The 27,764-nt window shown below is 28.3% G+C and overlaps 1 protein-coding gene across 6 annotated transcripts in view; it reads right to left on the bottom strand.

The window, feature by feature from the left end:
* Acn (Acinus) overlaps positions 1-24,218 on the bottom strand; it is a 56,779-nt gene extending 32,561 nt beyond the window's left edge. For 4 of the 6 annotated variants that reach the window (XR_010883035.1, XR_010883036.1, XR_010883037.1 and 1 more), the window contains exons 1-2: positions 23,372-23,556; positions 2,682-3,843 (exon numbers count right to left, since the gene is read on the bottom strand). Coding sequence is in view for 2 of the 6 variants with exons in the window: in XM_067288702.1 (XP_067144803.1) it covers positions 2,682-3,217 (536 nt within the window). In the remaining 4 variants the exon portion in view is untranslated. Of the gene's footprint in view, positions 1-2,681; positions 3,844-21,153; positions 21,377-23,371; positions 23,557-23,960 lie in introns of those variants that run through there. The other 2 variants (XM_067288702.1, XM_067288704.1) reach the window with 2 other exon arrangements.
* Positions 24,219-27,764: the final 3,546 nt, after the last annotated feature.

Below are 27,764 nucleotides of genomic sequence, written 5' to 3'. Positions count from 1 at the left end.
GGATAACCAATTATGTACGAAAAAATATATTAACCTATCCGATGTTGAAATTTTTCTTCATTGCTTGTCGCTTTGTGTTGAATTTTTGTCGATTTTAAGCCTAACGAAAATTTTTATAATAATAATTGAGGCTATCGTATCGTTAAAAATTATTTCTTTATTTTGTACAAACAAAATATCTACAAAGTACTAAGTAACAAAGTACTATCAATTTTTATAATCAATTATAATCAATATATTGAAAAATATAAAAACAAAAAAATTATACTTTAGAAGTTAATCTAGTACGAAAAACGTTCGATTCAGCACTACACAGTCTGACTGGAAAGCTTTCGGTTAACAGACGTTTCGGTTGACCGGTTTTCAGATAAACGATGCTCTACTGTAGATCCAATAATACCTGAGAATCAACTGGACATGTCAAACTAGCAAATGGCTATATCACTGAGATTAGATTGTCATTTCATATACAGGAAATCACATGTTTTCAAACTAAACCAGTTCTTGTCACTGAACAATTAATATTGCTAATTTTTTAAAAAAGCAACTTAATTCTTAGTTCAATCTTTATTTTAATAATAATTTCAGAAATGTTGATAAGACATAATGAAGCATATTAGTATAACTTCCTGTGGTTAACCAGTGTATATCATATAAAAAATTGCTAGAACAGAAAAACAAATAAATTTTTTTTTTATATATATAACTCATATCGCTGAAATAGCTGTTGAAAATCTAACTCTAGTAGTCTATGCAGTTTAGAAGGTATCTCAAACATTTTTTTTTAATATTTTAGTTCAGAAGTCCTAGATGTAATTTTAATACAATTGAAATGTAAAAACAGAATATTTCAGATGGAACTACCTAGACTGTATTAAGTTTTAAAAATGAAACAGCCATTAAATGATAAATTTTTTATTGTTTTATTTATCAAAGAACATTATTACTTAAATCTATCATAATATTTATTACTATATTAGCTAAAACAGTAAAAAAAATTAAATGGAAAAATTTTAATGTCAATAATAACCAATGACACAAGTTTGAGAGTTGGTCACTTAGCTTGTATTTGCTGTAGAGAACTAAGAGAGGACAATGTCAATAGTCGGCTTCTAAACAGTTCTTAAGTGTTGTTATAAATAATATATATAGAGAAAATTACCTGAAACTTATCAGCTTTCAAGATACAAATTCAGATAGAAGTATCTAACAATATCAATTAAAGCATGGATTGACACACAAAGTAAATGAAAGAATACTAAAAGTGAGGTATTCATTTACATGTTTCAGGAAAAATTATAATGATAATCAAGCAATTATTTATTGTATCATCATCACAATGCCAGGCTGCAAATTTTAATCTATTTAATTTAAAATATATGCTCTCCACCTCAAATTAGTACTGTAGTGTCTTGCCCCTGTACATCACACTTTTCCTTTAAGAGTCATATCAGTTGTGAAAATTCGAACCCGCCGGAACCAAGCCGTTAATAATAAAATTATTTTATTGCTTGGTTCCCATGGAAAAAATATGAATCAGGAGGAACAAGAGTCGAAAAACGTGGGTTGGCGAAACGGAATAACGTGACCGAGGGGATAAAAGGGCGACGAGGGAAGACAGGGGGGGCCGGTTACGTTCTGTCAATTAGACTGTGTGTGTGCGCAATATCGAGGGAAACCGCCCGAAATCGACGGAATACGTTGACTACGAGGACCGACCCGGATCACGAGGTATGACCCGAATTTATGTACACTCTCCCTCCGCGGATCCAGGAAGAGGCGCGCGATGGTCGCCTCTTCCTGGATCCGCGGAGGGAGAGTGTACATAAATTCGGGTCATACCTCGTGATCCGGGTCGGTCCTCGTAGTCAACGTATTCCGTCGATTTCGGGCGGTTTCCCTCGATATTGCGCACACACACAGTCTAATTGACAGAACGTAACCGGCCCCCCCTGTCTTCCCTCGTCGCCCTTTTATCCCCTCGGTCACGTTATTCCGTTTCGCCAACCCACGTTTTTCGACTCTTGTTCCTCCTGATTCATATTTTTTCCATGGGAACCAAGCAATAAAATAATTTTATTATTAACGGCTTGGTTCCGGCGGGTTCGAATTTTCACACAGTCATCCATCTACTGTAACTCCTTTCAGGAAGAAATTTTAAGATAGAAATAACGTGACTTCCAGTTTGTATTAGAAATTCATATATAGTTTATCAGAGCCTCCTGCTCCTAAGGTCTTGTCTTTCATTTATCTAACTCCATTTTCAAGATTAAGGAAGGACAGACAGATGAATGGATGATAGTGGGAATTTATAGGTCTACAACCTTTTCAAATTGCAGCCTAATAAGTATGTCTATGGCATACAAAAGATTTTTCACATTTTCTAAAGATGCTCTTAATAAGTTTAGACAAAAGAAAAGCTGTTTGATGAATTCACAGTTACCAGTTAAAACTGACAGTAATGCACATTGCATAACCTGCACCTGCTTTCAAATCAACTTTTAAATACAGATAACATACAGTTAACTACAGAAAATTATGGTATATATTTTAAAAAATAATTCTGCTGTAACATTATCAAATTCATAGCATATAATGTTTCAGTTCATTAAATTTTTAAATTAGTGTTTGAGACTGTAATACTTTAAATCAACAAAATAAAAAATTTATTTATTACTTACTTCTGCTCTTTTGGACTTGATTTCCTATTATGCTCTTCATGTCGATTTTGATTGACTGATGAATCATATTTTTGCTCAAGCTTTCTATACCCTGGACTAGAACTCTGATAATTCCTATTTCCATAACTTCTATAATGTGAATCACTTCTATCTTCTCTGTTTTCATTTTTATTTTTACTTTTTCTTCCCCATCTTCGATTTGCTTCTTGACTATCAGAACTTTCACTACTATTTGAATGTTCTCTTCTCCTTTCTTTTCTAATATAATTATTTTCATCACTACTTTCAACACTGTGAGATTTACTTTTATCACTTTCAATTCTCCTCCTTTTTAATTTTGATTTCTCTGTATTACTTTCACTACTATCACTACTTGAGCTTGAACTTCTTTTATTGTGCCCTTTTCTTTCTCTGCTTTTATGTTTATCATCTTCAGAACTGCTATCTGAAGATGAACTTCTTTTCTTTGGAGTTTTTCTCTTATAATTGCTATTAATATTTTTATTTTTATTGGTTTCTTTGGAATCTATTTCCATAACATCATCATCGTCTTCTTTCTTTCATCTTTCCTTGAAACTCTGAATTTGGATTTGACTTAAGGTTATCTTCATTATCTTTTCTTCCAGAACTATAATCATCATCCTTTTCTGAATTTTTATTAGTTTTATGTTCATTCCATTTTCTCTTCTGATCATCCTTAGTCATGTAAGTCTGATTATCAGCAACAGATTCTGCAGGTTTGGGCAATTCCTCCAGCTTTTTTCTTTTTAATTTAACTGGTTTGCTTTTTGTATGCTCTTTATCACTAATGGAAGAAGCTTCTTTAAGCTGTCCATAAGGTACTTGTTTATTGGCATAATCTAATGTTTCATTAATTACATTAGTTTTTTCATTGTCATAATTTATATCATTAGTATCAGGGTTTTCTTCTGAAGTCTCTGGTATACTAACTTTTTTAATATCTTTATCAAGAAGGGTTTCTGTAACATCATCACCTTGTGCCATTTCAACTTCTGGTATCTTATTATTTATGTGATCTTTCTCTGTATCAAGAATATCAGAATACGTATTAGATTTCTCTTCCTCTTGCTTTGTTTCTTCAAACAGGTATATCTTTTATTTGGTTTGTATCCTCAGGAATACATGCAGAATTATTTTGATTCTGTAAAAGAAAATATGATAATGTAAATCTTACGAAAATAAATAATTTAACACCAAAATGGTCTTAAATTACTAAATCTGTTATTTACTACCTATTATTAAATATTATTTACTATTAATAATTTTATTCAAAAAAAAAAAAAATCTCACTATTATTAACAGTACAATTTTAGACAACTTTACTAAAAGATATTTGTATATTTAATAACTATTGAATTAATTTATAACTATTAACATGCAAACACATTTCACATATAAGGTGTAATCAAATAAAATTATCATGAGTGTCATAGCAACCACCCCCAGCAAGATATCAAATAGCCTGTTATATATATTTGATACTGGCAACAACCTTGAACAGGCACTGATAACAATCACAGTCAGTTGTGTTACCATTCAGTAACTTGCTAAACAAAAAACTGGCATTTTGAAAAATTTGTTTGCTGGAGAACAACATACAATAATACGTTTCTTAACCAGTGAAACAATATGCTGATCAGCATTCAATGTAGACTAATTCCTATATATAATAAAGACTATGTCATGGAAAACAGTCCACCAAGTGGTAGATGCAGTACCAGAAAGGTTTGAAGCTTGGCAGAATGACACAATCTGATCAAGCAAATATCATGATCAATCCAAATTCATTGGCTAGGTTGGATTGATTGCAAAAGCAGATTGTCATGTCACCTTACGATCTAAATTTATGCATTGTGCCAGCCACAAGACCACATAAGTGTAAATGATGTCTTTTAATACAGACTTGTTCCAGTTTTATTTTTCTTCTGCAAGAAAAATTTTAAATCTATTTTTATCTATAAGTAGAATATACTAAAAAGATCAATTAGTCAATCAGTATAAATTTCTCAATATACATTATTATATTATTGTTTTATTCATAGCTATACATTATAACAATATATTAATATATCTTGAACATCTTAATAAGTTCACTATTAATATGTATTTTCAAAACACATTTGATTTAATGGACATTCAACACTAACAGATCTTGATTTAACAGATTAAATAGTCTGTTAAATCAAGTCTTGATAAATAGTCTGTCAAATCAAGTCTTAAATAACTTGTCAATTTTGCAGTCTTGATTTAACAGACTATTTAGTCTGTTAAATCAAGACTGCAAAATTGACAAGTTATATGAAACAGAACTAGCCAAAGACATAAAAATACTATTAACAGAATACATTAAGGAGAATGGTACAGTACATTTGATTTACTAAGTACAGTTGAGTCTCTCAAATTTAATTTAATGCAGACTTGAGATGATAATTATTTACTAAAAATGATGAGTTTCACAGCATAGCGATGATGCTACTCTAAGTAGTGAAATTTTTGTGAAGATATTATATGTATTAACTATGTACCAATAGTGATTATTTCTATTTTTAGTTAAATTTAAAAAATTGTTGAATATTTAGTGATTACTTGTTGTGCTAGTGACATTTGCATTGTGGCATTTTGCAGCGGTACCATGAAAAAAGATTATATTGTTTGTTAACACATGGAAGTTATGTTATCACCAAGTGTTACCAGTGAAGAACAATAACTTATTTCACCCTAGTGTTAACTTAGAGATAAAAATTATAGTACATGTATTTTATTTTAAAAATGATATGATAAGTTTTACAGAATGTTGAGTCATCAAGAGTCGAGTTTCCAAGACTCAACTGTAATACAATACTCTTTTATGATAGAAGCTTTTTTTTTTTTTTTTTTTTTTTGGCTATGCTGGAGACAATCTGTAAAATAAATTAAAAACATATCCTGCAAAATGAAAATTTACTTGGCATTTGCTAGGATCTGTTTGTTATTTTTTTTTAATTATTTTTATTTTTTAAAATTAAAACAAGAAAATTAACTTCATTGTTTCTTGTAAAAAGTTTTTTATGGATGAAAAATGTATGTAGTCAACTTTCAATTATTAGTACTAAAACACTTACAGAACCACCGTAAATAAAACTCCAGTAAGTCATCACTCATAGAAAGACTAATGTTTTCAATTCTCCTACTATACTAGATGGAGGATTGAAAACATTAGTCTTTTTTATGGGTGATGACTTACTGGAGTTTTTATTTAAGATTCTGAACTGCTTTAGTATTATATACTTACATTCCAGTCTAAAGAATTGTGAGTAGAACTTTCAATTATTGTTCCAATTTTTTTTTATATATAAATCTTGATATGTATGCTTGAAATATCATATAGAATAATAATAAGCTGCAACTTCAAAAACAAATTTAAAAAAATTTAAGATAGTAATATGCTTTAGTTAAGTAACATATTTCATTAAAATAGTAGAGCTCATGCATTTGATGGTTATATCAAGTACAGTAGAATTCACTTATTGTAATTATGGATATTATCAGTCTTCTAACATTACATTCTAAAATTAGCACATTTCAAGACATATAAGTTTAAATAACCTAATATAAACTTTATTTATTGTAATCAGAATTTACTAATAGCTATCACTATCTGCAAATAAATAGGCAAAAAACATTCTTTTCATACTAATTGCTGAAAAATGTGGCATGCAATCATTGTCAGTGTTAACCAATGTTCAAATATTAATTTTATTATTATGTTGGGTTAAGTTAGATATACTCGGTGAACACCGGTGGCTAAGTACTATGCCGGACCAAAGTCAAGGCATAGTAACCAAAACAGAAATTAAAGAAGTGTATCAGTGTGTGTGTCTGTATTCAGGAATTTTCTCACAATATGACATGTATTCAATATAGTGGCCTTCTGTAGAGTGATGTATGTGTTTCTATTCAATTCTAATGTGCCCAGGCTTTTGTGTAGTGTGTGTGGTATGACACCTGTAGAGGAGAGAACTACAGGTACAATAAGCATCCTATCCATCCTCCACAGATGCCTTATTTCCTGGGCGAGTTCTGTGTACTTGCTAATTTTTTCAGTGCATGCGTTTTGTATATTGTGAGTGTTTGGAATGGATATGTCTATAATGTATGTGATTTTATTGTGTTTGTCAATGAGTGTGATGTCTGGTCTGTTCTGGTAAATTGTTTTATCTGTGATTATGGCTCTGTCGTAGTACATTTTGTGCGTGTTGTTTTCCAATACTGTCTGTGGAATGTATTTGTAGTATGGTTCGTGGATGTCTGCTAATTTGTGTTTCTTTGCAAGCTCTTGGTGTATTATATTTGCTACTTGGTTATGTCTGTGTAAATAATCTGTCTGTGCCAAGAGCTTGCAACCAGAGGTGATGTGTTGTATAGTTTCTGGCATGATGTGACATTTTCTGCATGTGTCATTTGTCAGTGTTGCATCTTTGAGTATGTGTTTTCTGTAGTTTTTAGTATTTATGACCTGATCCTGTATGGCAATCATGAATCCTTCCGTCTCCCCAAAAAGGCATCCCCGAGCTAACCAGCTGTTTGACGCAGTTTTGTCAACAAAATCCTGGGCCAGATCGTAAGGATGCCTGCCATGGAGTGCCTTTCGAGCCCACGATTGCTTAATGGTGTCTATGCTTTTTATATGTTGTGTTGTGTCCATATGATGTGAGTGTAAGTTTAATGGTGTGTTATTCGAGTCTGCTAGAGTTACTGCTTTATGTAATTGTGATGTTTCTTGTTTTTTGTAGAAAAACTCTCGCAGTGACTGTATTTGTTTGTAGTGAAGGTTAACTATGTCAATCAGGCCACGTCCGCCATCTTTACGTGGAAGGGTTAATCTTTCTGTGGCGGATTTAGGATGATGTTGTTTATGCTTAGTAAGTGTTGTTCTTGTTTTCCTTTGGAGTTGCTCAAGATCAGTGTGAGTCCAATGTATAACTCCAAAAGAATATGTGAGTACTGGGATGACATATGTGTTTATTGCTTTAACTGTGTGTTTTGCATTTAATTGTGTTCTGAGAATAGCATTTAACCTACTTTGGTATTCTTTAATTAATCTTTGCTTTATTTGTGTATGTTCTGTTAGTTTGGCCTGTTGGAATCCTAAATACTTGTAGAACTTTATTATTATTATTATTATTATTATTTGCATTTTAAATAGCTGGCATTTCTTATGTAAGTTATACCTAGAGTTGTTTGATTTCTATGACTGGATTAAAGGACACTTAAAATGATTAATGCTTTGACTCATTTAATATCATTTAATTTAATTTTTTTAGTCAATGTCTATAAGTTCTGTTTATATTGTTTAGATCAACCATGTCCAACCCACAGGCCACAGAGATCCATTTGATGTTTTTGTGTGGCCCTTTTAAAACAGTAATTATCTTGTATAGATTTTTATTACAATGAAATATCATATGTATAGTTAAATACATTAATATGATGTATAACACCTTATCATGTAAAATCAGAAATTAAAACGGTATTAAATATTTTTTAACAAAGCTTCAAATGTATTACATATAATATATATGTAGGTACAGTACATACTGTATATATACAGTGGAACCTCGGTATACGACCTTAATACGTTCCTAATGTTTGGACTTATACCAAATAGGACATATACCAAACCAACCTTTCCCATAAGAAGTAATGTAAAAATGATTAATCCGTTCTCATGTAAAAAAACCCCTCTTGATATGATATATTAATGGGGTTGTAAAATAATTTAAACACTGTTTGAGCACATTAATAAAAAAATAAATTTTATTATAGATTTTTAAAGTTATTACAGTATATTGTATTATATTAAATCAAAATCAAATCAAATCAAATTCTCCTTAATACTAATAATCTGTTTAGAAATTGATTTAATCTCTTTTGCAATGTTAGCAGATTTAATAATGCCTTTATTTTTCACGATTGTTGATATCGTAGTTCTCGGAATATGGTATGCAACAGTTAAATTTCGAACACCCACGCCACCTTCATATTTCTCAACAATCTCTTTTTTCAGTTCCGTTGTGATTCTAGTAATTTTTTTTAGTTCTCTGTTGCTTTTCATTTACTTTTTTGTGTTCATGATTAATAAAAATAATAAAATTTTACTTACAAATTAAAATCAGAAGAAATTTAACAAAGTTATAAACCGTGGGACCGCGAACGTCTAGTCTGGTCTAGTACACTGATAGTGCTACTTGTTTACAGATGGTGCGTACAATTGAATTAAGTCGTTATACCGAGCAAAATTTGTTTCATCCAAACAGAACGTATTCTAAAGCAGACATATACCGAGGTTCCACTGTATATGTATTTAATCAGTATGTTTACAACAACAAATATTTTTAAATTGGTGTTCTGGTATAATGAAATTATTTTTTCTTAAATTTATCCTATATGTGTAATAAATGTCAAACATTACACACATTCTTAAGTTACAACAATCTTCTGTGTTTCCAATAAGCGATAAGAAATTTTATTGTTTTCTTTAAATTCTTTGGAAATAAGTCTAATAAAATTTCAATTAGAATTACACAATTACATGTGCATATAGATTTAAAATTTCAATCATTCTGTGTTTAGTTTGTTTATGGGTTTAATTATGTTTTACTGTGCAAGTTATTTGATTATAATCAACCACCAACATGTAACAGTTATGTTCTGGAGGTCATTTCAAAATCGGATGACTGTTAGTTATTGGTTTTCTTTTCTTTGACCTGGCAGCCATTTTTAATAAAGTTATTCTGTTTAACTATCTCTTCTAATTAAGTGGTGGAAAATGCTTAAAAAAATTCCGAAAATTGAAAGAAGAAATTTGAATTTTTATAAATGAAAAGGACCAGAATGTTCCTAAATTATATGATGGACAGCGGTTTTTGGATTTATGTTTCCTTACTAATATCACAATGAAATTAAATGAACTTAATAAGTAGCTTCAAGGTGAAAACAAATTGATCACAGACTGTTATCAAAATATAGAAACATTCATAGAAAAATTAAACTTTATGAAAGTCAGTTAAAATCAAAAACTACAATTCATCATCCAAAATTACATAAATTTAATAGTGAGAAAAAACATTTTTCTAAATATACACAAGAAATTACTAATTTACTAAGAGAATTTCAATAAAGATTTTCATATTTAAAACTTTATGAGAATATATTTAATATTTTCTTATGTACATTTGACATTATTGTGAAACAAGCTCCAAAAAATTTGCAGATAGATTTGATAGACCTCCATTCATCTTCTGAATTGAAATATATGTTTGAGGCCAATAACAAAGTTCAGTTTATATAAAATACATCTGTAATGATACATTTCCTAACCCAAAAAAAATGCGATGAGCATTACAGCTGCAATGGGAATCACCTACCTTTGTGAATCTTTTTTCTCAAAATTGAAGATTGTTACACGTAAAAGTCATAATAGATTGACTGATAAAAATTTTAAAAAACCAATTATGTTGTACACATCAAAAATACCTCTTGACATTAAAAAATTAAGTGAAAAAATTGAAAAGCAAGTTTCACATTAAAACAGATAGAAAATACTGTATAATTGTATATGTTTTGTTGTAAATAAATATGTGCAGCCCATAGCATATTTTTATTTTTGGTTTTGGCTCAGTAAACAATTTCGGTTGGATATCACTGGTTTAGATTTAGATTTAAAAATTATAGTTTTCATATTGAATATAAATATTTGCAAATTTTAGTTTAATTTAGAATTTATAATATTTAATGTAAACCATAGCTTTCTGCAGGGAAAGAATATAGATTTATATATAAGGAATATGCCTATGCAGAAATCTATCACTACCATTACAAAACACAGACATTGAAAATAAAGATTAAAGAAATTGTGTTCTTCATTTGAGTAAAGAACAAGAACAGTTTAATAAAATAAAGTCATCTGGCAACTGTAATTATACACTGTATGTAAAGACAATACTGAAAAAATAGAGAGCAAACAATATTGGATGAATTACTTGTAGTAATTAATTCGTATTAATAACAATAATATTAAAAAACACAAGATTATGTAATTTTTTAATTGTTTTCACATGTTCTTTTGTCAGTCAGTCAACAGAACCAAAATTTACATACTAATTGAAGTCTTATTTACTTATCCTGTTAATGTTATTATTTAATTATTGTTATCAGTATTGGCAAGTCCCAAGTGATTAAAATAAAGGATCTTTATTGTATTTATAAGAATGACCAAATGAAACCTTTTCAGGCTTTTTTTAGAATTTTGAATAACTTTAATTGAAAAATATGTTACACCTTATTAGCGTGTTATTTGTAAATGCAAATGGGAATGTTTGGTTTTAGAAAAAACATATCACTTTCTAAGTACTGATCTTTACACAAGAGAATCTGGCCTAAAGAGAAGCAACTTAGATCAAATTTGGATATTTAATTAATTAGATATTAACTTTAATATAGTTGAAAACAAACAATTTAGACTTAATTTTGGTTCAAGACAATAAACTGGAATGGAAGAAGACAGAAGTGAAACTGAAAATAATGGCTTAATCACCTATCTCTAGCCAAACTGATTTGTATCTAATTAGTTATTAGCCTTAATATAGCATGATAGATAATCTGGCAGATTGTTTAGCTATACAAATATCAGATAGTTGTTCATTATATAAAAAGAGCTATTACTATGAAGAGTTTGAAAAAATTTTGTTGTTGTTAGTATTACAAATTGTTCACTCAAATTCATAATACTATCTTACTAAAACAGAATTTTTAAAATCATAAAATGTTTTAAAATGAATATATGGTAATTGGTATATTATACTAAGAATTGCATCTGACCCCTTTTGGCAGTCCGATAGTATGATGCTCTCTTCATTTTGATGCATTTTTATAACATATCTTTACATAACTAATTAGTATTTCTTAAAATAAAAACATGTAAAATTAATATTAAATAAAAATTGAGGCTGCTGGCGTTTTTTCTTGTGCTCCTGTTCGCTCATACTAAGCCTAAGAAACAAACGTTTTTGACTTTTTATTTCGTTAAAAGTTTAAATTTGTGGTTTACTAACATAAAGTACTTCAATAATAACATTATTAATAAATATGCAACGTTCTCCACCTAAGAGAGGAAGACCTCCACTAAATCGTGCCAAATCGGATACCAAGAAGAACCAACCTCATTTGTCAAACCCTAGGACGATAATGGACTTTAATTTCAATTCTGGAAAAAACCTTCATGAAGAACTTAGTGATGAAACGAATCCCAACTTAAATCCATCGCAGATAAGTGCAAACAGCATTTCAGGTGAGTCAACTAAGTCTGACCAACATTTTCCTACTAAATCTGACAACCTTCCAGACACCTCTACTTCAGAGTTATGGAATAAAATCTCGGACTTGATTAATACTGCTAATGACAAACTTTTTAGACAAATGGTTACGATAAAACAAGATCTAGAAATTATTCACGAAAACATCCGGGAAACGAGGGATCACCAGGTAAAAATGGAGGAACAAATAATTGACTTAAAACAACAAGTAGAAAAGTTACAAACTGACAAGGATTGCATTCAATTCAAATTGGACTCGTTAATTAATGAACATCGCTATAATAATATTATCATGTATAATTATCCAAATCAAAAAACCACCTCAAGAGCAGAAATACATAATTTTGTTACTTCTCTTTTAAATCTACAAAATATAGCTCAAGAGGATATACTAGAGATAGTACAACTGTCTAAAACGCCTAATATAACAATAAGAATCACTCTCAGTAATAAACAAATTAGAGATCGAATTTTTACTACTATTATACGGAAAAAACAACAAAATTTGTTAGAAGAATGGAATAATTTACAAATTTCTCCGGATTTAACTACCAATTCAAGAGCTAGACGGAAATTCTTACTACCAACTTTTTACGAACTACGTAAACAATATCCTCAGGTTAAACTGCGTAACGATATCTTAATAATCAACCACGAAAAGCTAACCTATAGTTTAACCACTGGAAAACTGGTACAAGCAGACACCTTTCTTCCTTCGTCAAGAACAGATATAACTAAATGACAAACTAACAAACATGACGATTTTCAAGTCCGTAAATCTTTTTCTAATAACCAATGCCTTATTGTTATTAATTGGAATAGTCAGGGCCTCAAATATAAAATTCCTCAACTTGATGTCTTTACTAAATATGAACCAGATATCTTGGCTATCACTGAAACCTGGATAACTTCAGAACTGGTTTACAAGTCGAATTTTTTCGAGAAATTTATAATCGAATCAGTAATGGCAAACAAACAAACTGGCCCAGGCCGTCCAAGTGGAGGCCTTTGCTTATTATTAAAAAAAGGTGTCGGTAAAATACTACAAACAAAAAAATCTAAGAATTTCATTTTGCTTCTCATCCAAATCAATAAACCTATTCTTGCAAATATCAAAAATAATCTAATAACTTTAATACTTGCTTATATTCCACCAGATGATATATCAACTTTGAATGAAATATCTAAACACATCGAGACTTGGCATTATATGACTCCTTACTCCATAATACTGGGCGACTTTAATGCAAGAATAGCCAATAGAATGGACTCCAAATATAAAGGTACTAACCCTTTAATACAAAATATTCGCTACTCGAAAGATAAATGCCTAAACAAACTGGGGCAAAAATTAATAGAAATAATAACGAATCTTAAAATGTATATAATCAACGGTCGCATTGAAACTGATACACCAGCAGAATTCACCTGTTTAACACACACAGGAAAATCAACTATTGACCTCACGATCTGTTCTGAATTATTACTAGATTGCTGCATGGACTTTAACGTTATCGACTTTGATATTTCTGATCATTTCCCCACAATGGTAAAATTTCTATTATTCTCGACAAAAAACTCTGACAAATTAACAGTCAAAAAACAACGAGCACAATATAAATCTCACAGATATTCCAAAGAAATTGAAAACCGTTTTGGCGACATCCCGATTGCAAAAGAGAACAATAGCGAAGAAATATACAGGTTAATGATTGATATAATGAATGATTATATTGTTCTAAATAATGGTAAAAGAAAATCTAATAACGGATTTGGACAAGGCTGGTTCGACTTTGACTGCTATAAAAAGAAAATGGAAAAAAAGACTAAATTAAAAATATTCAGATTAAACTCTAATGACATCAACTTCAACAACTATAAAGACGTTAAACGAACTTATAATAACTTAATTAAGACAAAAAAGAAAAATTACTTCAAGAAGCTTGAATTAAACTTAATTAAATATAATAAGGACAACAAATTATTTTGGAATACAGTAAGAAGATACCGATTCAAACCTAGCATAAGCGAAAATTCACTAATCATCGACTTCGATACTTGGAAAAACTTCTACCAACGCTTCTCAATAATTCATCTGGACCCACCAACAATATTAAATACACAGGCATACAACGAACACCTGGATGTTGACTTTTCACTTGATGATCTAAATGAAGCAATTCAAAAAATAAAAATCAATTCAACCCCAGGTCATGATAACATTCCCAATAAATTCCTAAAAATGCTACCTAATAGTTCCAGATTAAAACTACTTAATATCTTTAATATTATGTATAAAGCAACCTCCTTTCCTGACTCTTGGAACACTGTTATTCTCACTATGATATACAAAAGGGGCGACAAGTCTTCCCCTAACAACTATAGACCTATAGCACTGCTATCTACAATAAGAAAATGCTTTACTTCAATGTTAACAACCAAATTTCAACAATGGACCAAAGTCAACGACTTAGAAGCCAAATTCCAATACGCCTTCTCTAAAAATAAAGGTACTGAATCTGCTATTTTCATTCTACTAATGATAATTCAGCTTTATCTTACAAAAAAACACAGGAAAGTTTATGCTGCATTCATCGATATAAAAAAGGCCTTCGACTCAGTCTATACTCCATTACTAATAAATAACTTAAAAGCTTGTGGTGCTAGCAATAAATTTACAGCTACCATAAATAAGCTTTACTCAAATTACTCTGTTAAAATTAAACAAGGCAATACGATTTCTCCTCCATTGATTCTTTCCCGTGGAGTGCTCCAGGGTGACCCCTTGTCACCCTACCTATTCAATTTTTATTTATTGGGCATTGACCATCTTTTTAATAATTCTTCCGAAGGCATTGATATAAATAATCGAATATTTCATTATATCCTCTTCGCCGACGATCTAGTCATATTAGCCCCAAATAAAATATCACTTCAACGCAAGATTAATCAACTCAACTGTTATCTTAACTCAATCTACTTGGAAATAAACCCAACTAAAACTAATATAGTAATTTTTCGTAAGAACAATAAATTATCTAATAAAGAGACACAAATTTATCATGAAAATACTCCACTGCAAATAGTCAACGAAGTTACTTACCTAGGAGTCGTATTTAACTGGAACCTGACTTTCAAAACTCAAATTTCAAAATTAAGCATCAAAGTTAAACATGCAATTGATAATCTATTATTTCTATGTGCAACAATGAAAACATCAAATTTGAATATCCATCTCAAACTCTACAACACCATTGTAAATCCTATCATTTATTACGCAAGCCCAATATGGGGACTGGATTATCTATATAACCTTGAAACTCTACATATCTACTTCCTTCGAAAGTTATTTCATCTTGAAAACACAATACCTGGATATGCCATCCGACACGAGACTAGTCGTACTTGGGTTTTTCCCCATATATTAAAACGAATTATAAAATTTTACTACAGACTTAAATACAAAAGTGATGACAATACCGATTTTTTATATCAAGAAATGATAAAGCAGAGCAATAACGAGAAAAACAACCACCTTTGGCAGTATAAATTTCGAAGATTATTAAACTCTTTTGGTATATCAGAATTACTGTTCACCGACACGATTCAAGACTGGAAATTCGCCTATACTCTCCTACTAAATTCGGCTGTATCCCAATCAATTAATAAAGACCAGCTCTCCTTAAATCAAAGCAACTACCATCCTTGGTATATTAACATACTCAATATTCCCTCTTTTCAACCCTATATGTGGCAACCAATTGACCTAAACGTAAAACGTCTAATAATGCAGCTACGTCTCAATAAATACTCTCTTTTTGTTAATAGAACATATATAAATTTTTCGACCAATTACTGCCAATTATGCCAATCTGATGGCTTTTCTATGATCCACCTACTCCAAAACTGTAAAGCACTAACTAAATTGCGTGAACAATATGACATAATAAGAATATGCAACGTTGGATCACTTCTTGACTTTAAAATTAACCTAAACTTCATCAGCAGAAATGACGCCTATAAAATTTATAACTACTTTGCAAAAATCACTGAAAAAATTCCCGATAATAACTAATTATTTGTTGTTGTTTATTTAGGCAAATTCTTTATAACAATACAACCCAAAGGTAAAAACAGTGCCTTGTAATAAATTATGTTAATTAATAATTGTTACAAAAGTATGTTTTATGTAATTTTATCATGTAAATTAATTCTTTGTGTAATACTTGTATTTGTACCACCCCCTTAGAGGGAAATTTTCCCTTTGCAAATAAATGATGATGATATTAAATAAAAATTTTAAAAAGTCAGCATGGAATTTTAAGTTTTAAAAACTACTTCAGATATCAATAAAAGAAGTCTACATTGATTGTTGAAACAGGAGAGGAAAAAATGATCACAATTACATGGTCTGATTTTAAATGATTTAAAGTATTATGATGTAAAAGAATAATAAGTCTTACTACACAAGTAAAAATTAAAATTAATACACTGTATATCATGGGCATAGAACTATATGCATTCAAAGATACCAACCCGAGAAGAGAGAGAGCAATTAGCTTAAGATCATATATGATGATTAGAGAATAAAAAGGTAAATGGAGCCCTTAGAAGCAGATGTAGATGAGGACACCCCTGCTTCTGTTATGATGTCATCACTCAAATTTTAAGATGTTCATAAACTAATCTTAATTTTATTCTAAATTAAGTTCCGACGTCCTCAAATTATCATCTGAAATTATAAAAATTTTAATGTTATTAGGTGGCTTCATCCACGTTAAAAAATTTTTTGATGATTCATCAATTTCCCAGGAAGTCATTTTTATTTTTTTTCCTTTCGTGACAGAAAGAAATGTCATGATGATTTTAAGTTAAATATTTTATTTAGAGAAAATATATAATTTTTAAAATTAATCTAATGTAATTGGGAAAATATAAATGGGGGAAAAAATCACTTTATTGTAGTTCGTAAATTTTGAATAATTATTAATAAATTATTTTATAATAGATTTATTTGAAAAAAAAAACTATTTCTCATTTGAAAGAATAAATTTGTGTAATTGATGAAATCCATCATTTTGTCTATGTCATGCACACACTATATGGTCTTTTTGCTTGGGCTTTTCCAGTGTGCCCAATTGTGATATCAGAAGAGCATGCATCACTTTTAGACATGAGTGTGAGTCATTTTACTTTTCCAGCAGTTATGTATACATAACTAGGAAAAGTATTGGAGTTGTGTCAAATTTGAGCCTCCCAAGTTTTCTACAATCTCCATGTTTTGAGACCTGAATAAATAAAATTCATAGATGTGTTTGTGTGTTGGCACCCATTTTGGTTAACATGTTCTTGCCACAAGGTCTTCAACTATAATACATGCTTTGAAAGCCTGAGTTATAAAATTCTTAAAAGAATACATGCAGTTAGTTAATTTGAAAAGATGAGAAAACAGAGAATATTATAATCTCATAAAAGAAATTGAAGAAGATAATCTTCAAAATGCATTTTTGATATTTTGTAGGTTACTTGGCTGTCAATTTTGATGACCAAGTAGCCTACAAAAGACATTTTTTTCATTCTCCTAAACTATGAACTGACCTTAATCTCAAGTTTTGTGAATAGGCAGAAGCACAGGTTGCATCAGGCATACTCTTTCCTTCACTGATATTATTTTCACATAAGGCTTATATTTACACAAATGGCAAAGTTTATTAGCAAAACATGCACTACTGGAGCAATGCAAACCCAAATTGGTTTACCAACAACAAAGGTCAGAAGAACAATAGTCAGATCATGGTCTAGAAACATCACATAAGCAATCTTTATTATAAAGAACTTGACAGCAGAGATGAACCTGGAGATGTTGGAAAACAATGTCATGACATTGGCCCTAAATAAAGATGTTGATTTCTCACAATAGTTCCAACATTATGAGATGCCCATCATTATGACACTATTGTAAGATTGGTTGGAACAATTCCCTGGATTCTGAATAGGTTGTTGCAGGTTAATTGAATGGCCTGCATGATTTCCAGACCTCACCCTATTAGATTTTTTTTCCTAGAGACATTTGAAAATTGCTGTTTATTAGCAGAAAATTAATGAAATCAATCACAGAAAAAGGATGATCATTGAGGCCATAAAACAAAAGGAAAAAAAAATAATAAAACCCATGAAAAAGTCACACTATCATAATTTGAAATGTGACTGTAACCAGTATTTCTCAATCTCTAACCAATCATTGCCCCTGCAATAAAACCATTACGTAGTATCGCCCCCTTCACTTCGAAAAAAATTTTGTTGGGCGTTTGCCTCAGCCCTCAAATTCGTATTGCATTGAATAAACTAGTGACTAATATAATGTTATTTGTTTAATTATTGTACAATATAACAAATAAAATATCTAATTATTCTTAATATAATGTTTTACTATATCGCCCAAAAAATTGTTTCTCCCAAAATATAAATTGTTACTAATCGCCCCCCCAACATGGAAAATTGCCCACATGGGACAATATCACCCCTGTTGAGAAACACTGTTCTGAACTGTTAAAAAATATTAGATACTGATAGAAGTTAAAAAAATAAATTTCATTATGCAATGAATTAAAATTATACTATTTCATTATAAATTTTTTCAGAATTTATATTATTTGACATGAATATTTCATATTCACTTTAGTCAATAAATTTAAGCATTTAATAAATGTAAACTATTTCTTTTATTAGAAAAACTGTAATCAATTCATTCAATTAAAAATTTTCAAATATAAATCAGCTGCTCAGGAAAACATAATGGCAAGGACCATTGTCCAAGTGTAATCTTTTGGCTCATGTTCTAATTATATCACCATGTAATTAAATTGATTGTAAAACATTTTCAGTAAAAATTGATGTTGAAATAAAATTATTCACAGGTATAGTTCAATCACAATTTTATTTTTGCCATATTCTAAAACTTTCATTCTGGCATTTGCCATTTTTTTTCCAGCATCTCAAATATGTATGTTGCAGAATTATATAAATTTAAGGAAATAAACTACTACAACTACTATAAATTTTTAACAACTATCTTGAAAAATATTTGAGATGAAAACTAAAAATTATCAGTGTTTTAGAAAATTCTTTGATACTCTTTTTTTTTGATAACAACAGTTTCTATTTAGACATATATATGTTACAGTCAAAACCCATTTTTAGTTAGAACACGTTTTAACTCAAATTCATTTTTGACTAGGAGTAAATTCTAGTTTTAACTAGACAAAACGGGTTTTGTCTAGTTAATTTACTGTTGTACATGTTTTGATTTTAGATAAAACTAGTTTTAACTTTTAACATTAGTTAAAAACTAATTTTAGCTACATAAATGTTTGGGGGAAGATGCCTAACATTGTGCTTATGAAGGAAATTATAGCAATAATTTGGGTTTTGGAGGCCTCTAACGAAAATATCATATTCTTGAGCATGTTTTTCAAATAAAACTTTGGAGTATATGAAAAATAATTGTATATTGTGTTTGCAATGACGACTTTTTTACTGTCTGGCATTTTAGGCATCTCACCCCAAGTATCCGGGTGAGATGCCAAATGCCATTAGGGTAAGATAACAAATATAATTGCATAAAATTAATTTTCAAATATCTTAACCAAATTTAATTTATTGCATATGTAGTACAAAGTAATTCATAGTAAGTATAACCACATTTTTCGGGGGGGAGGGTGCATCCAGATATGTCGGTCCCCGTCCCTCACCACCCAGCCGAACCCATAATGTGGGCTTGCTATAAGAGGCTTTCTTAGTGCCCACAGGGCGGAAAAAGTTACAAAAAGAAAAAAAAAGTATAACAGCACAGTATAAGTATTATTGAGTTTCCGCCCATTCTAACGCTCTATAGCTAGCTGAAAGCTTTTTTCAGTCCGAAAACCTTTTTGAGAAGTCCTTATATAATTTCTATGCATATCCTGCAATAAAACGAGAAAACAAAAATTTATTAAAAATAAGCATAATGGAATTCAATTAACGAAAAATAGGCATGTTACCCCATGAAAAATGTGGCATCTTTTCCATTTGTCAGGGTAAGATGCCTACGTACATATTCTAGCATGTCTGATCGGGATGGCGGTAGCTCACAATGGAAACTTTAAAACCTTAACTACATCACACATTAATTCCGCAATTTTTAATAAATTCTATTTTAACTTTTAGTTATTCTAGAAACATTTCACAACAAAAACTTCGTTCTTATCTTGTTTTTATTCTTCTCAAAAAATGAGGTAACGGTAGCCAACTACAGCTTTCCGCATTCAATATTGGCCCAACGATTCATCATACAAACACATGACAATATCTGAAGTCACCGTTTGAAAATACCAAAAAGTAGGCATCTTCCCCCACTTACCATCTTACCCCGAATCACTCTATATGTTGCACTCAAAACCAGTTTTTAGTTAGGATGCATTTTAACTAGTTTATACTGGATGTCTTTGTTAAAACCTGTTTTGTCTAGTATAAACTAGTTTCAACTAGTTAAAACGCATTCTAACTAAAAATGGGTTTTCACTGTAACATATATACAATGACTGATAAAAACATTAGAGACATATTAATAGAAGCAATTTAAATATAATTAAATAATTTAATTAGAATTCTCTGCATTAAAAATAAATTAACATTGAAATTGCTAACAATTAGTTAATTATATTGACTTGTTTATAAATTAATTCTTTAATCAATAATTAGAATTTTTGTAATTATATTTTAAAAATTACTTATATTCAGATTCAATATATACTTTATTGAAATCAAACTTACTCTGCAAAAATTAAAAATTTTCATTTAAACCAGATTTTAAACATCCATAGTAAAGACTCTCATTAGTTTCTACAAATTAACATGATATTGAATAAAAACTTGTTAAAATATATGGCTTTTCACATTTGAAAAACTTTCCATTTTTTTTTTTTTTAAGAAAAGGGGAAAAACAACTAATTAAAATTTAGGAACACATTCAAATTAGCAATAATTATAACATATTTAAATTAAGAATTTGAAAAAGATCAAATTCTGGAATAAATATTTTCATTGAAACAAAGACCTACCTAGTTTTTAACTCTATTCATCTCACTTATGCCTGCCCAATTAAGTTTAAAAGATTGTTAACCCATAGCAGTACTATTTATTCAGGTATAAGTTTTATTCTTCTGATTTACATTTTCATTACATTTTTAATTAAGTATTCCATTTTTCATTTATTGGAATTCCAATTTATTTACAATGGCCAGCCTTAATCTTTTTTTAAGACCTGTTAAGACAAAGAAGGCATATGTTGCATTCAATTTTCTCTTCTTCTTTTTTTTAATTTTTAATAATAATAAATAATTTAAAATTTTCATTCCCATAACTAATATCATTCATATAACATTCATTCTTTTAAATGTGTATTTAAAAAAAAAAAAACAAAAAAAAATGGAGAGAAAATCCTTTTTTATATTTTACTGTTACTGTGTTACTATTTAATAATACAATCTGTCTTTCCATGTCAAATAACTTACTTTTGAGGTACACAAATATTACTCACTGACTTCTTATAAATAATTTCTTTGTTCACTTTTTTAAAATAAAAAAATACATATGCTAACATTGTTTAAAATGACAATATAGTTTTTAAAAAATTTAAATAAAATAAGATTTTTATTAAAATAATATTTTATTTAAATTTTATAGTTCTAAACAAAAAATCAAATAATGATTTGATTGAAACTAATAGTTAAGTCTAACTCATTTATTTACACATATTTATAGTATTGCTGTAATTTAAGATTTCTAATGAAAGATTAAATTAGAATGAAACTATCAATGGTATGAAAAACAAGAAAGTCAGCCAATGAATCAATATAAACATAAATCATCTAAAAGTAGAGAGAACTGTTGCTTCATTAATAGAAACTTTCCCTTTATTCAATAATTATTTCATTAGTAATTGCATCATTGCAATCAATACTTATTAGGAGAAACGATTTTCATATGATAAGAATATCATGTCTTTTGATTGTGTTTCATTTATTACTTATCATGAATTGTTCATTATAATCCTATTTGGCATCAATAAATGAAAAACATTTTGATTTAGTAATAAATAAAAGGCTACATAATAAAATATATGATTTCATTTTTCAACAATCAAATTTACAAAGAATTCATACTGGATTTAGAATCATGATTATAACAAATAATTACTTAGTAATCAAAGAATAGCTAATTTAATTCTATGTCTATCATGAGTATAATTTTAAAACTCAAATAGAAAAAAACACATTTATTTTAGTGTTATATTATTTATCTTGTTACTTTTCATTATATATTAAATTTACTCAAGTCCCATTATATATTTCAATAAAAATATAACTAACTGAAATATTTTAAACTTCTAATAAAATATAAATGTATCTTTCAACTATAAAACAGTTATACCAGTAAAATCACAAAGAAATATATACAGTAATATCTAAAATGTAAAGTTATTTCAAATATACTTAAAATAAAAAATAGTTTATATGGATAGTGAAGACTTAAGTTTAACATAAAGCAAGCATCAGATGAGAATATCAATAATGAAAATAATGATTTACATGTTTTTTCTATTTGATAAAATAAATAAATAATTGAATTAAAATATAACTAGAATCTATATTGAAGAGATGCCTAAATTATAAATGATCAATGTTTACATTAAAAGACCCAACTAACAAAAATACAACCAAGGCCTAATAAAAAAAGCAACAAAGTGTTCAATTATGTTAAAATCAATAAAATTTATAGCTTAATCATTTTATATTTGGTCAAATTTATATATAATATTCTATTTTTAATGCATGAAGTTGATAGCAGTCACATCATTTCCAACTAATTATTATTACTAATATAGTTTAAATTAACTGAGAACATCGATCCTAAAATAATCCATGTTCAATCGTATATATATATATATACACACTCGTATATAAATCCATAATAAAAAACGAATTAAAATATCACCAGCTCATTTTTATTTCCATTTTAATAAATAATCATACGAAATCGCCATTTAAATCAAATTCAATATCGTCTAATAATAACGGCAGCTTTTTTTAAATATACATCAATTTCCTTCTCATTTATTCTCTCCATTTATTCCAATTAATATATTGTATACATAGAAATCGAATTTTATCGAACTACTCTTACAATGGAAGTTAGTGTTGACGACTACAATACGAACACACTGATTTTTTAACGATATCGAAATTTTATTTAATTTTATTCAATCGTTTCTCTTACCTGAACTAATCAATTAAATAACGCCTTATAAGCTATAGTATATCGAATTACGACCGACTTATATTTTAATACACGTGTTATTCGAAATCGACAAGATATCGTAGCAAAGCCAACATGTCGGAAGAGACACACGCCGACCACCAGCATCTGTGAACGTGCACCCTATAGGCGTCGCTAGCTGCTATTATGTGTGTATGTTTATGTGCGTGTATTAAAAAATTATAAGTTTTTGAAATTTTAATTTTTACGAGTAGATTAATGTTATAAATCGTATTATATAACATGCACAATTATTATTTAAAATAATAAAATTTAATCGACCAAATTAAAAGGAGACTTAACGTATTAATTAGACTAATTAATAAACTTTTCGAAATATTTTTTTTATGTAATATTAAAAATAATAGATGATACTTATATTCGTCTCGCGATGTTCGTTTTTAAACAAAAAACAAAAAAAGAAAAAAAAGATCGGCACAGTTCGGTAGACTTATTGATCTTTGAATGGCGCGATTCCTCTATCAATTATTAGACTTTCCACACAAAGACGAAAACGTATAAATTATTTCTTTCCTCATTTGCTACTTACGATATAAAAGATCCGGTTTAAGCACGCATCTAGTTAATTAATCCAGAATGTAACTTAGGAAGACAGGCACATCATCATCATCTAGGAAAATCGTTCGCCTGCACTGCGCACAGACAGAGGATGCAGGATACATTCCTGTCACCTTAGTACCAAAATAAGCATGGCCCTTAAACGTGCCGTAATACTTTGCAACCAGCGTATTGTTTACGCTTTGGAATCTCAATTTCTTCAGATATTTGACCTTTATATCACTTATACTTTACTATTAAAGTTTATTAATGAAAAAGTTCTTTATTTGAGTTTTATACTTATATAATGTTTATAAGGCAACTTTTGCTTTAATACTTAATATACCACTCAATTTAAACTTTTCCTCCTGAAAAATAATACACACATTTATATATACAGGTGTATTCTGAAAACATCTTTCATCAAATCATTATTATAAAATAATATTTGCAAATGTATTTACAAATATCATTAATAATATAATATATATATATTTATATTATTAATGATAAAATGGGAATGTATTAATTAGTCAATCAATTTGTTCTAATTATTAGGTATTTAATATTAATTAATAGTTGGTTAGATTTTTATATGAATAATCAGAGAGATCAATAACAATGCAACATTTGCAATTACTAATATGAATTTACATAAACTGCGTGTAAATGTCTTCTGAGTCATTCCTAAGATATTTAGTGTTTTAACATTTTCTTAGAAAACTTTTTAAAAATTATTAATTTTAACAAAGTTTATATTTTATTAATTTATACAGCATCTTTCCTATTAAACAAAACAGCATAAAGAATAAAAAAAATGTAATTTTTGTAATTTAATTGCCTTCTTCTTCAGCAATAATTTTTTATGCTGGTGATGTGAAAAATTATTGTTTATTATTATTCTATAAAAAATGTATTAAACAAATTGAAACTTCTAACACATCTCATTTATGATACATGAAAAATATTTTTGAGTATAAACAAAAAATTTTGTTATTTTAGCTAAATGCAATAAATTACAAAATTTTAACTGTATATAAAAATTTCAAATTCAAACAGTTCTTGTTTCTGTTTACCATCTTTGTGATTTTTACTTGAATATATATTCCATTACTCTAATTTGTAGAAGCTTTCTTATTCATTATTCTCATGTATTCATGTTATTAAAAATGTTGAAAAACAATTTTAATAATTAAGAAAAAGCATATGAAGAGTATAAATAAGAAATACTAAAATTATTCCATGGACAAATTCTTATTTTACTTTCTTTCATATTTGATTTTTGAAGCAAGTTGAAGATGGTCTGTTTTAAAGCTGAAAACATTTAATATATTATTTTTTAATTACTTGAATAAGCAGTTTTATGTTTTTATATTATACACTTGAGAACCCTTGTGTAACTTCAATATATAGTGTATGTAGAAACAGACTAATGTTTTTGATCCTAATACATTCGTTTTGGATTCATAATCTTCCAAAAAAAAAAAAAAAACTGGACCCAAGGAAGATCCGAAAAGGGAAGGATTGAAAATGTTACTCCATTCCAAATGTAACTCCAATATATCATGTATGTAGATACATGATATATTGGAGTTACACAAGGGTTCTCAAGTGTATAATGTACAGCAACTCTAATCTATAGAGTTTATGATATTCAAAGTTTTATGTTTATTAAAATATTGCATTTTTTTATGTTCACATGGAATTGTCAATTTTAAATGCAATAGTATGAAATATTTTGAAATAAAGCACTGTATTTAGCATAACATGATAATAAAGATTGATTAATATTTATTCTTTCCATACAAGGTTTATGAACTTCATCTTAAAAATTTTTTATAATTAAATGTTTCAAGATGAACATTACATGTACAAGAATAATTTATATATACTGTGCATAATTTATCATAATACTATTTTGAATTTTAATTTTAATGGTTTGTTTTCACAAAAAACTACAGGGCTTTAAAACCATTATAAATCTTTAAAAAATTTAATGTTTCATTAGAAAATATTTAGAAATAGCATAAATTATTATTTTATAAGAAGTGCAATATACTGTTGAAATATAAATTACACATTAACTCTATAATCACCATGACTTTTTGAATGTTTAAATAACTTCCAATTATATTTCTCTAATGTTTCATTAAACTTTACTATTTTCTGACTTAAATTATTTTAAAAATTTCAAACTGAGCTCAATTAATACTATTATATATAATATTGTATTTATTCAGTCTTCTGTTACTACATACAAATAATTTGTAATAATATTCAAATATAAATATCTGTAAGCCAAACAATTGCCAGATTAGATTGGGCTGTATTACTGCTATTAATATTTAGAGAGATATAAAAGTAATTAAAATCATGAATTTGTTTAATAAAAATTAAACAAATGAAAGATTAATTAATTTAATTAAAAATTAAAACACTTAATTCTGAATTTATTGAAAAAAATGAAAATTTTTATATACAATGTGGAGAGAATTTTTATATACAATGTGGAGAGAGTTTTTATACACAATTGTACAGAGAGACCAAACTTTCTATGTAACTGAAAATTACTGTCATCTGTCAATTGTAGCATGACAAAACTTAGTGATGTAAGTAATGTTATGTCAGATTTTAGGTAAATTAGTTTACCCAATATTGCCAATACAGTATTTCCTGTTCATGAAAGTAAATGTACAGTGCTTGACACTGTATCCAAAATATAAAAACAAACGAGTTTCTGAATTAACTGAAATGTTATATTTTTGAAAGACCCCTTATCCCATCATATTTGGATAACTGAGTTTCCACTGTATATTCAATATTAAAAATATTTATTTATTGAAACAAAGCTACAAATCAAAACTATTTTTTGACTATCTTTCTGTAAAATTGTGGATAAGCTTTATATCTTACTAACATTTAAACAAACATACATATAAAAACTATTTGGCAGAAACTGATTATTACAATAAAAAAGAGCTTGAGAAGAACAATAATTTAACAACAAAAAACAAATAAAATATATGTTTAGGATGTTTCTAAACAGAGTAGAAAATACAAATAACAAAATAACACACTAGATGCCTTTGCAATATTTTAGAGTACTTTATGGCGATACAATATTTTTAGAGTACAGAGTGCATCATTAATACTCATACATTAAAAACATTTGCAGAACAAATAAACAAACAGTTCTTCCTTATAATTAAAATTAATTATAAACTATACTTCATAACAATTTCTTTAATTATTTAAATAATCCACAATATCATTTTACATAAAAAATACTAAATATAAAATTTCATAACAGTTTTAAGTACAAGAAAAACTTATTAAAACTGATTCTAATGTTCAAAAATTGTTTTTTAATTTCAAACTTTCAAAATTGATTTAAAATTATTTTTCTTCAAACAAAAATTCATTTTATTTAATTATAACTTTTATCATCATATATTTATTAATAATAGGTATTAAATAAAAAAATTCATACAATATCTAACATGTTAACATCATTTCTTCAGAATTTTTTCATTAAATGTTGTACTTTCCAAAGTGCTTTATAAATTAAATTATTCATTCTATAGTCTTATATTATTCCAAAAATCATTCTTTTTCCATAGTTATGATTGTTAACAATAAGAATGAAAAAATGATATGTCCTACTTATTAACAAATCTTATCTTGAAGATAGTCTTTTTTCCTGTCATTTATTATATATGTAATGTTCAGTAATTTATTTTTTCAAAACAGATATCCAACAATTGCTTAGAATTATCCCAAACAAAATTTTTAAAAA

The sequence above is a fragment of the Centruroides vittatus genome, unplaced genomic scaffold (genome assembly GCF_030686945.1).
Source record: "Centruroides vittatus isolate TY-2023 unplaced genomic scaffold, ASM3068694v2 scaffold_899, whole genome shotgun sequence".
NCBI lineage: Eukaryota > Metazoa > Arthropoda > Arachnida > Scorpiones > Buthidae > Centruroides > Centruroides vittatus.
The sequence above is the reverse complement of the archived record's forward strand: the minus strand, read 5'-3'. Positions and strand labels throughout refer to the sequence as shown.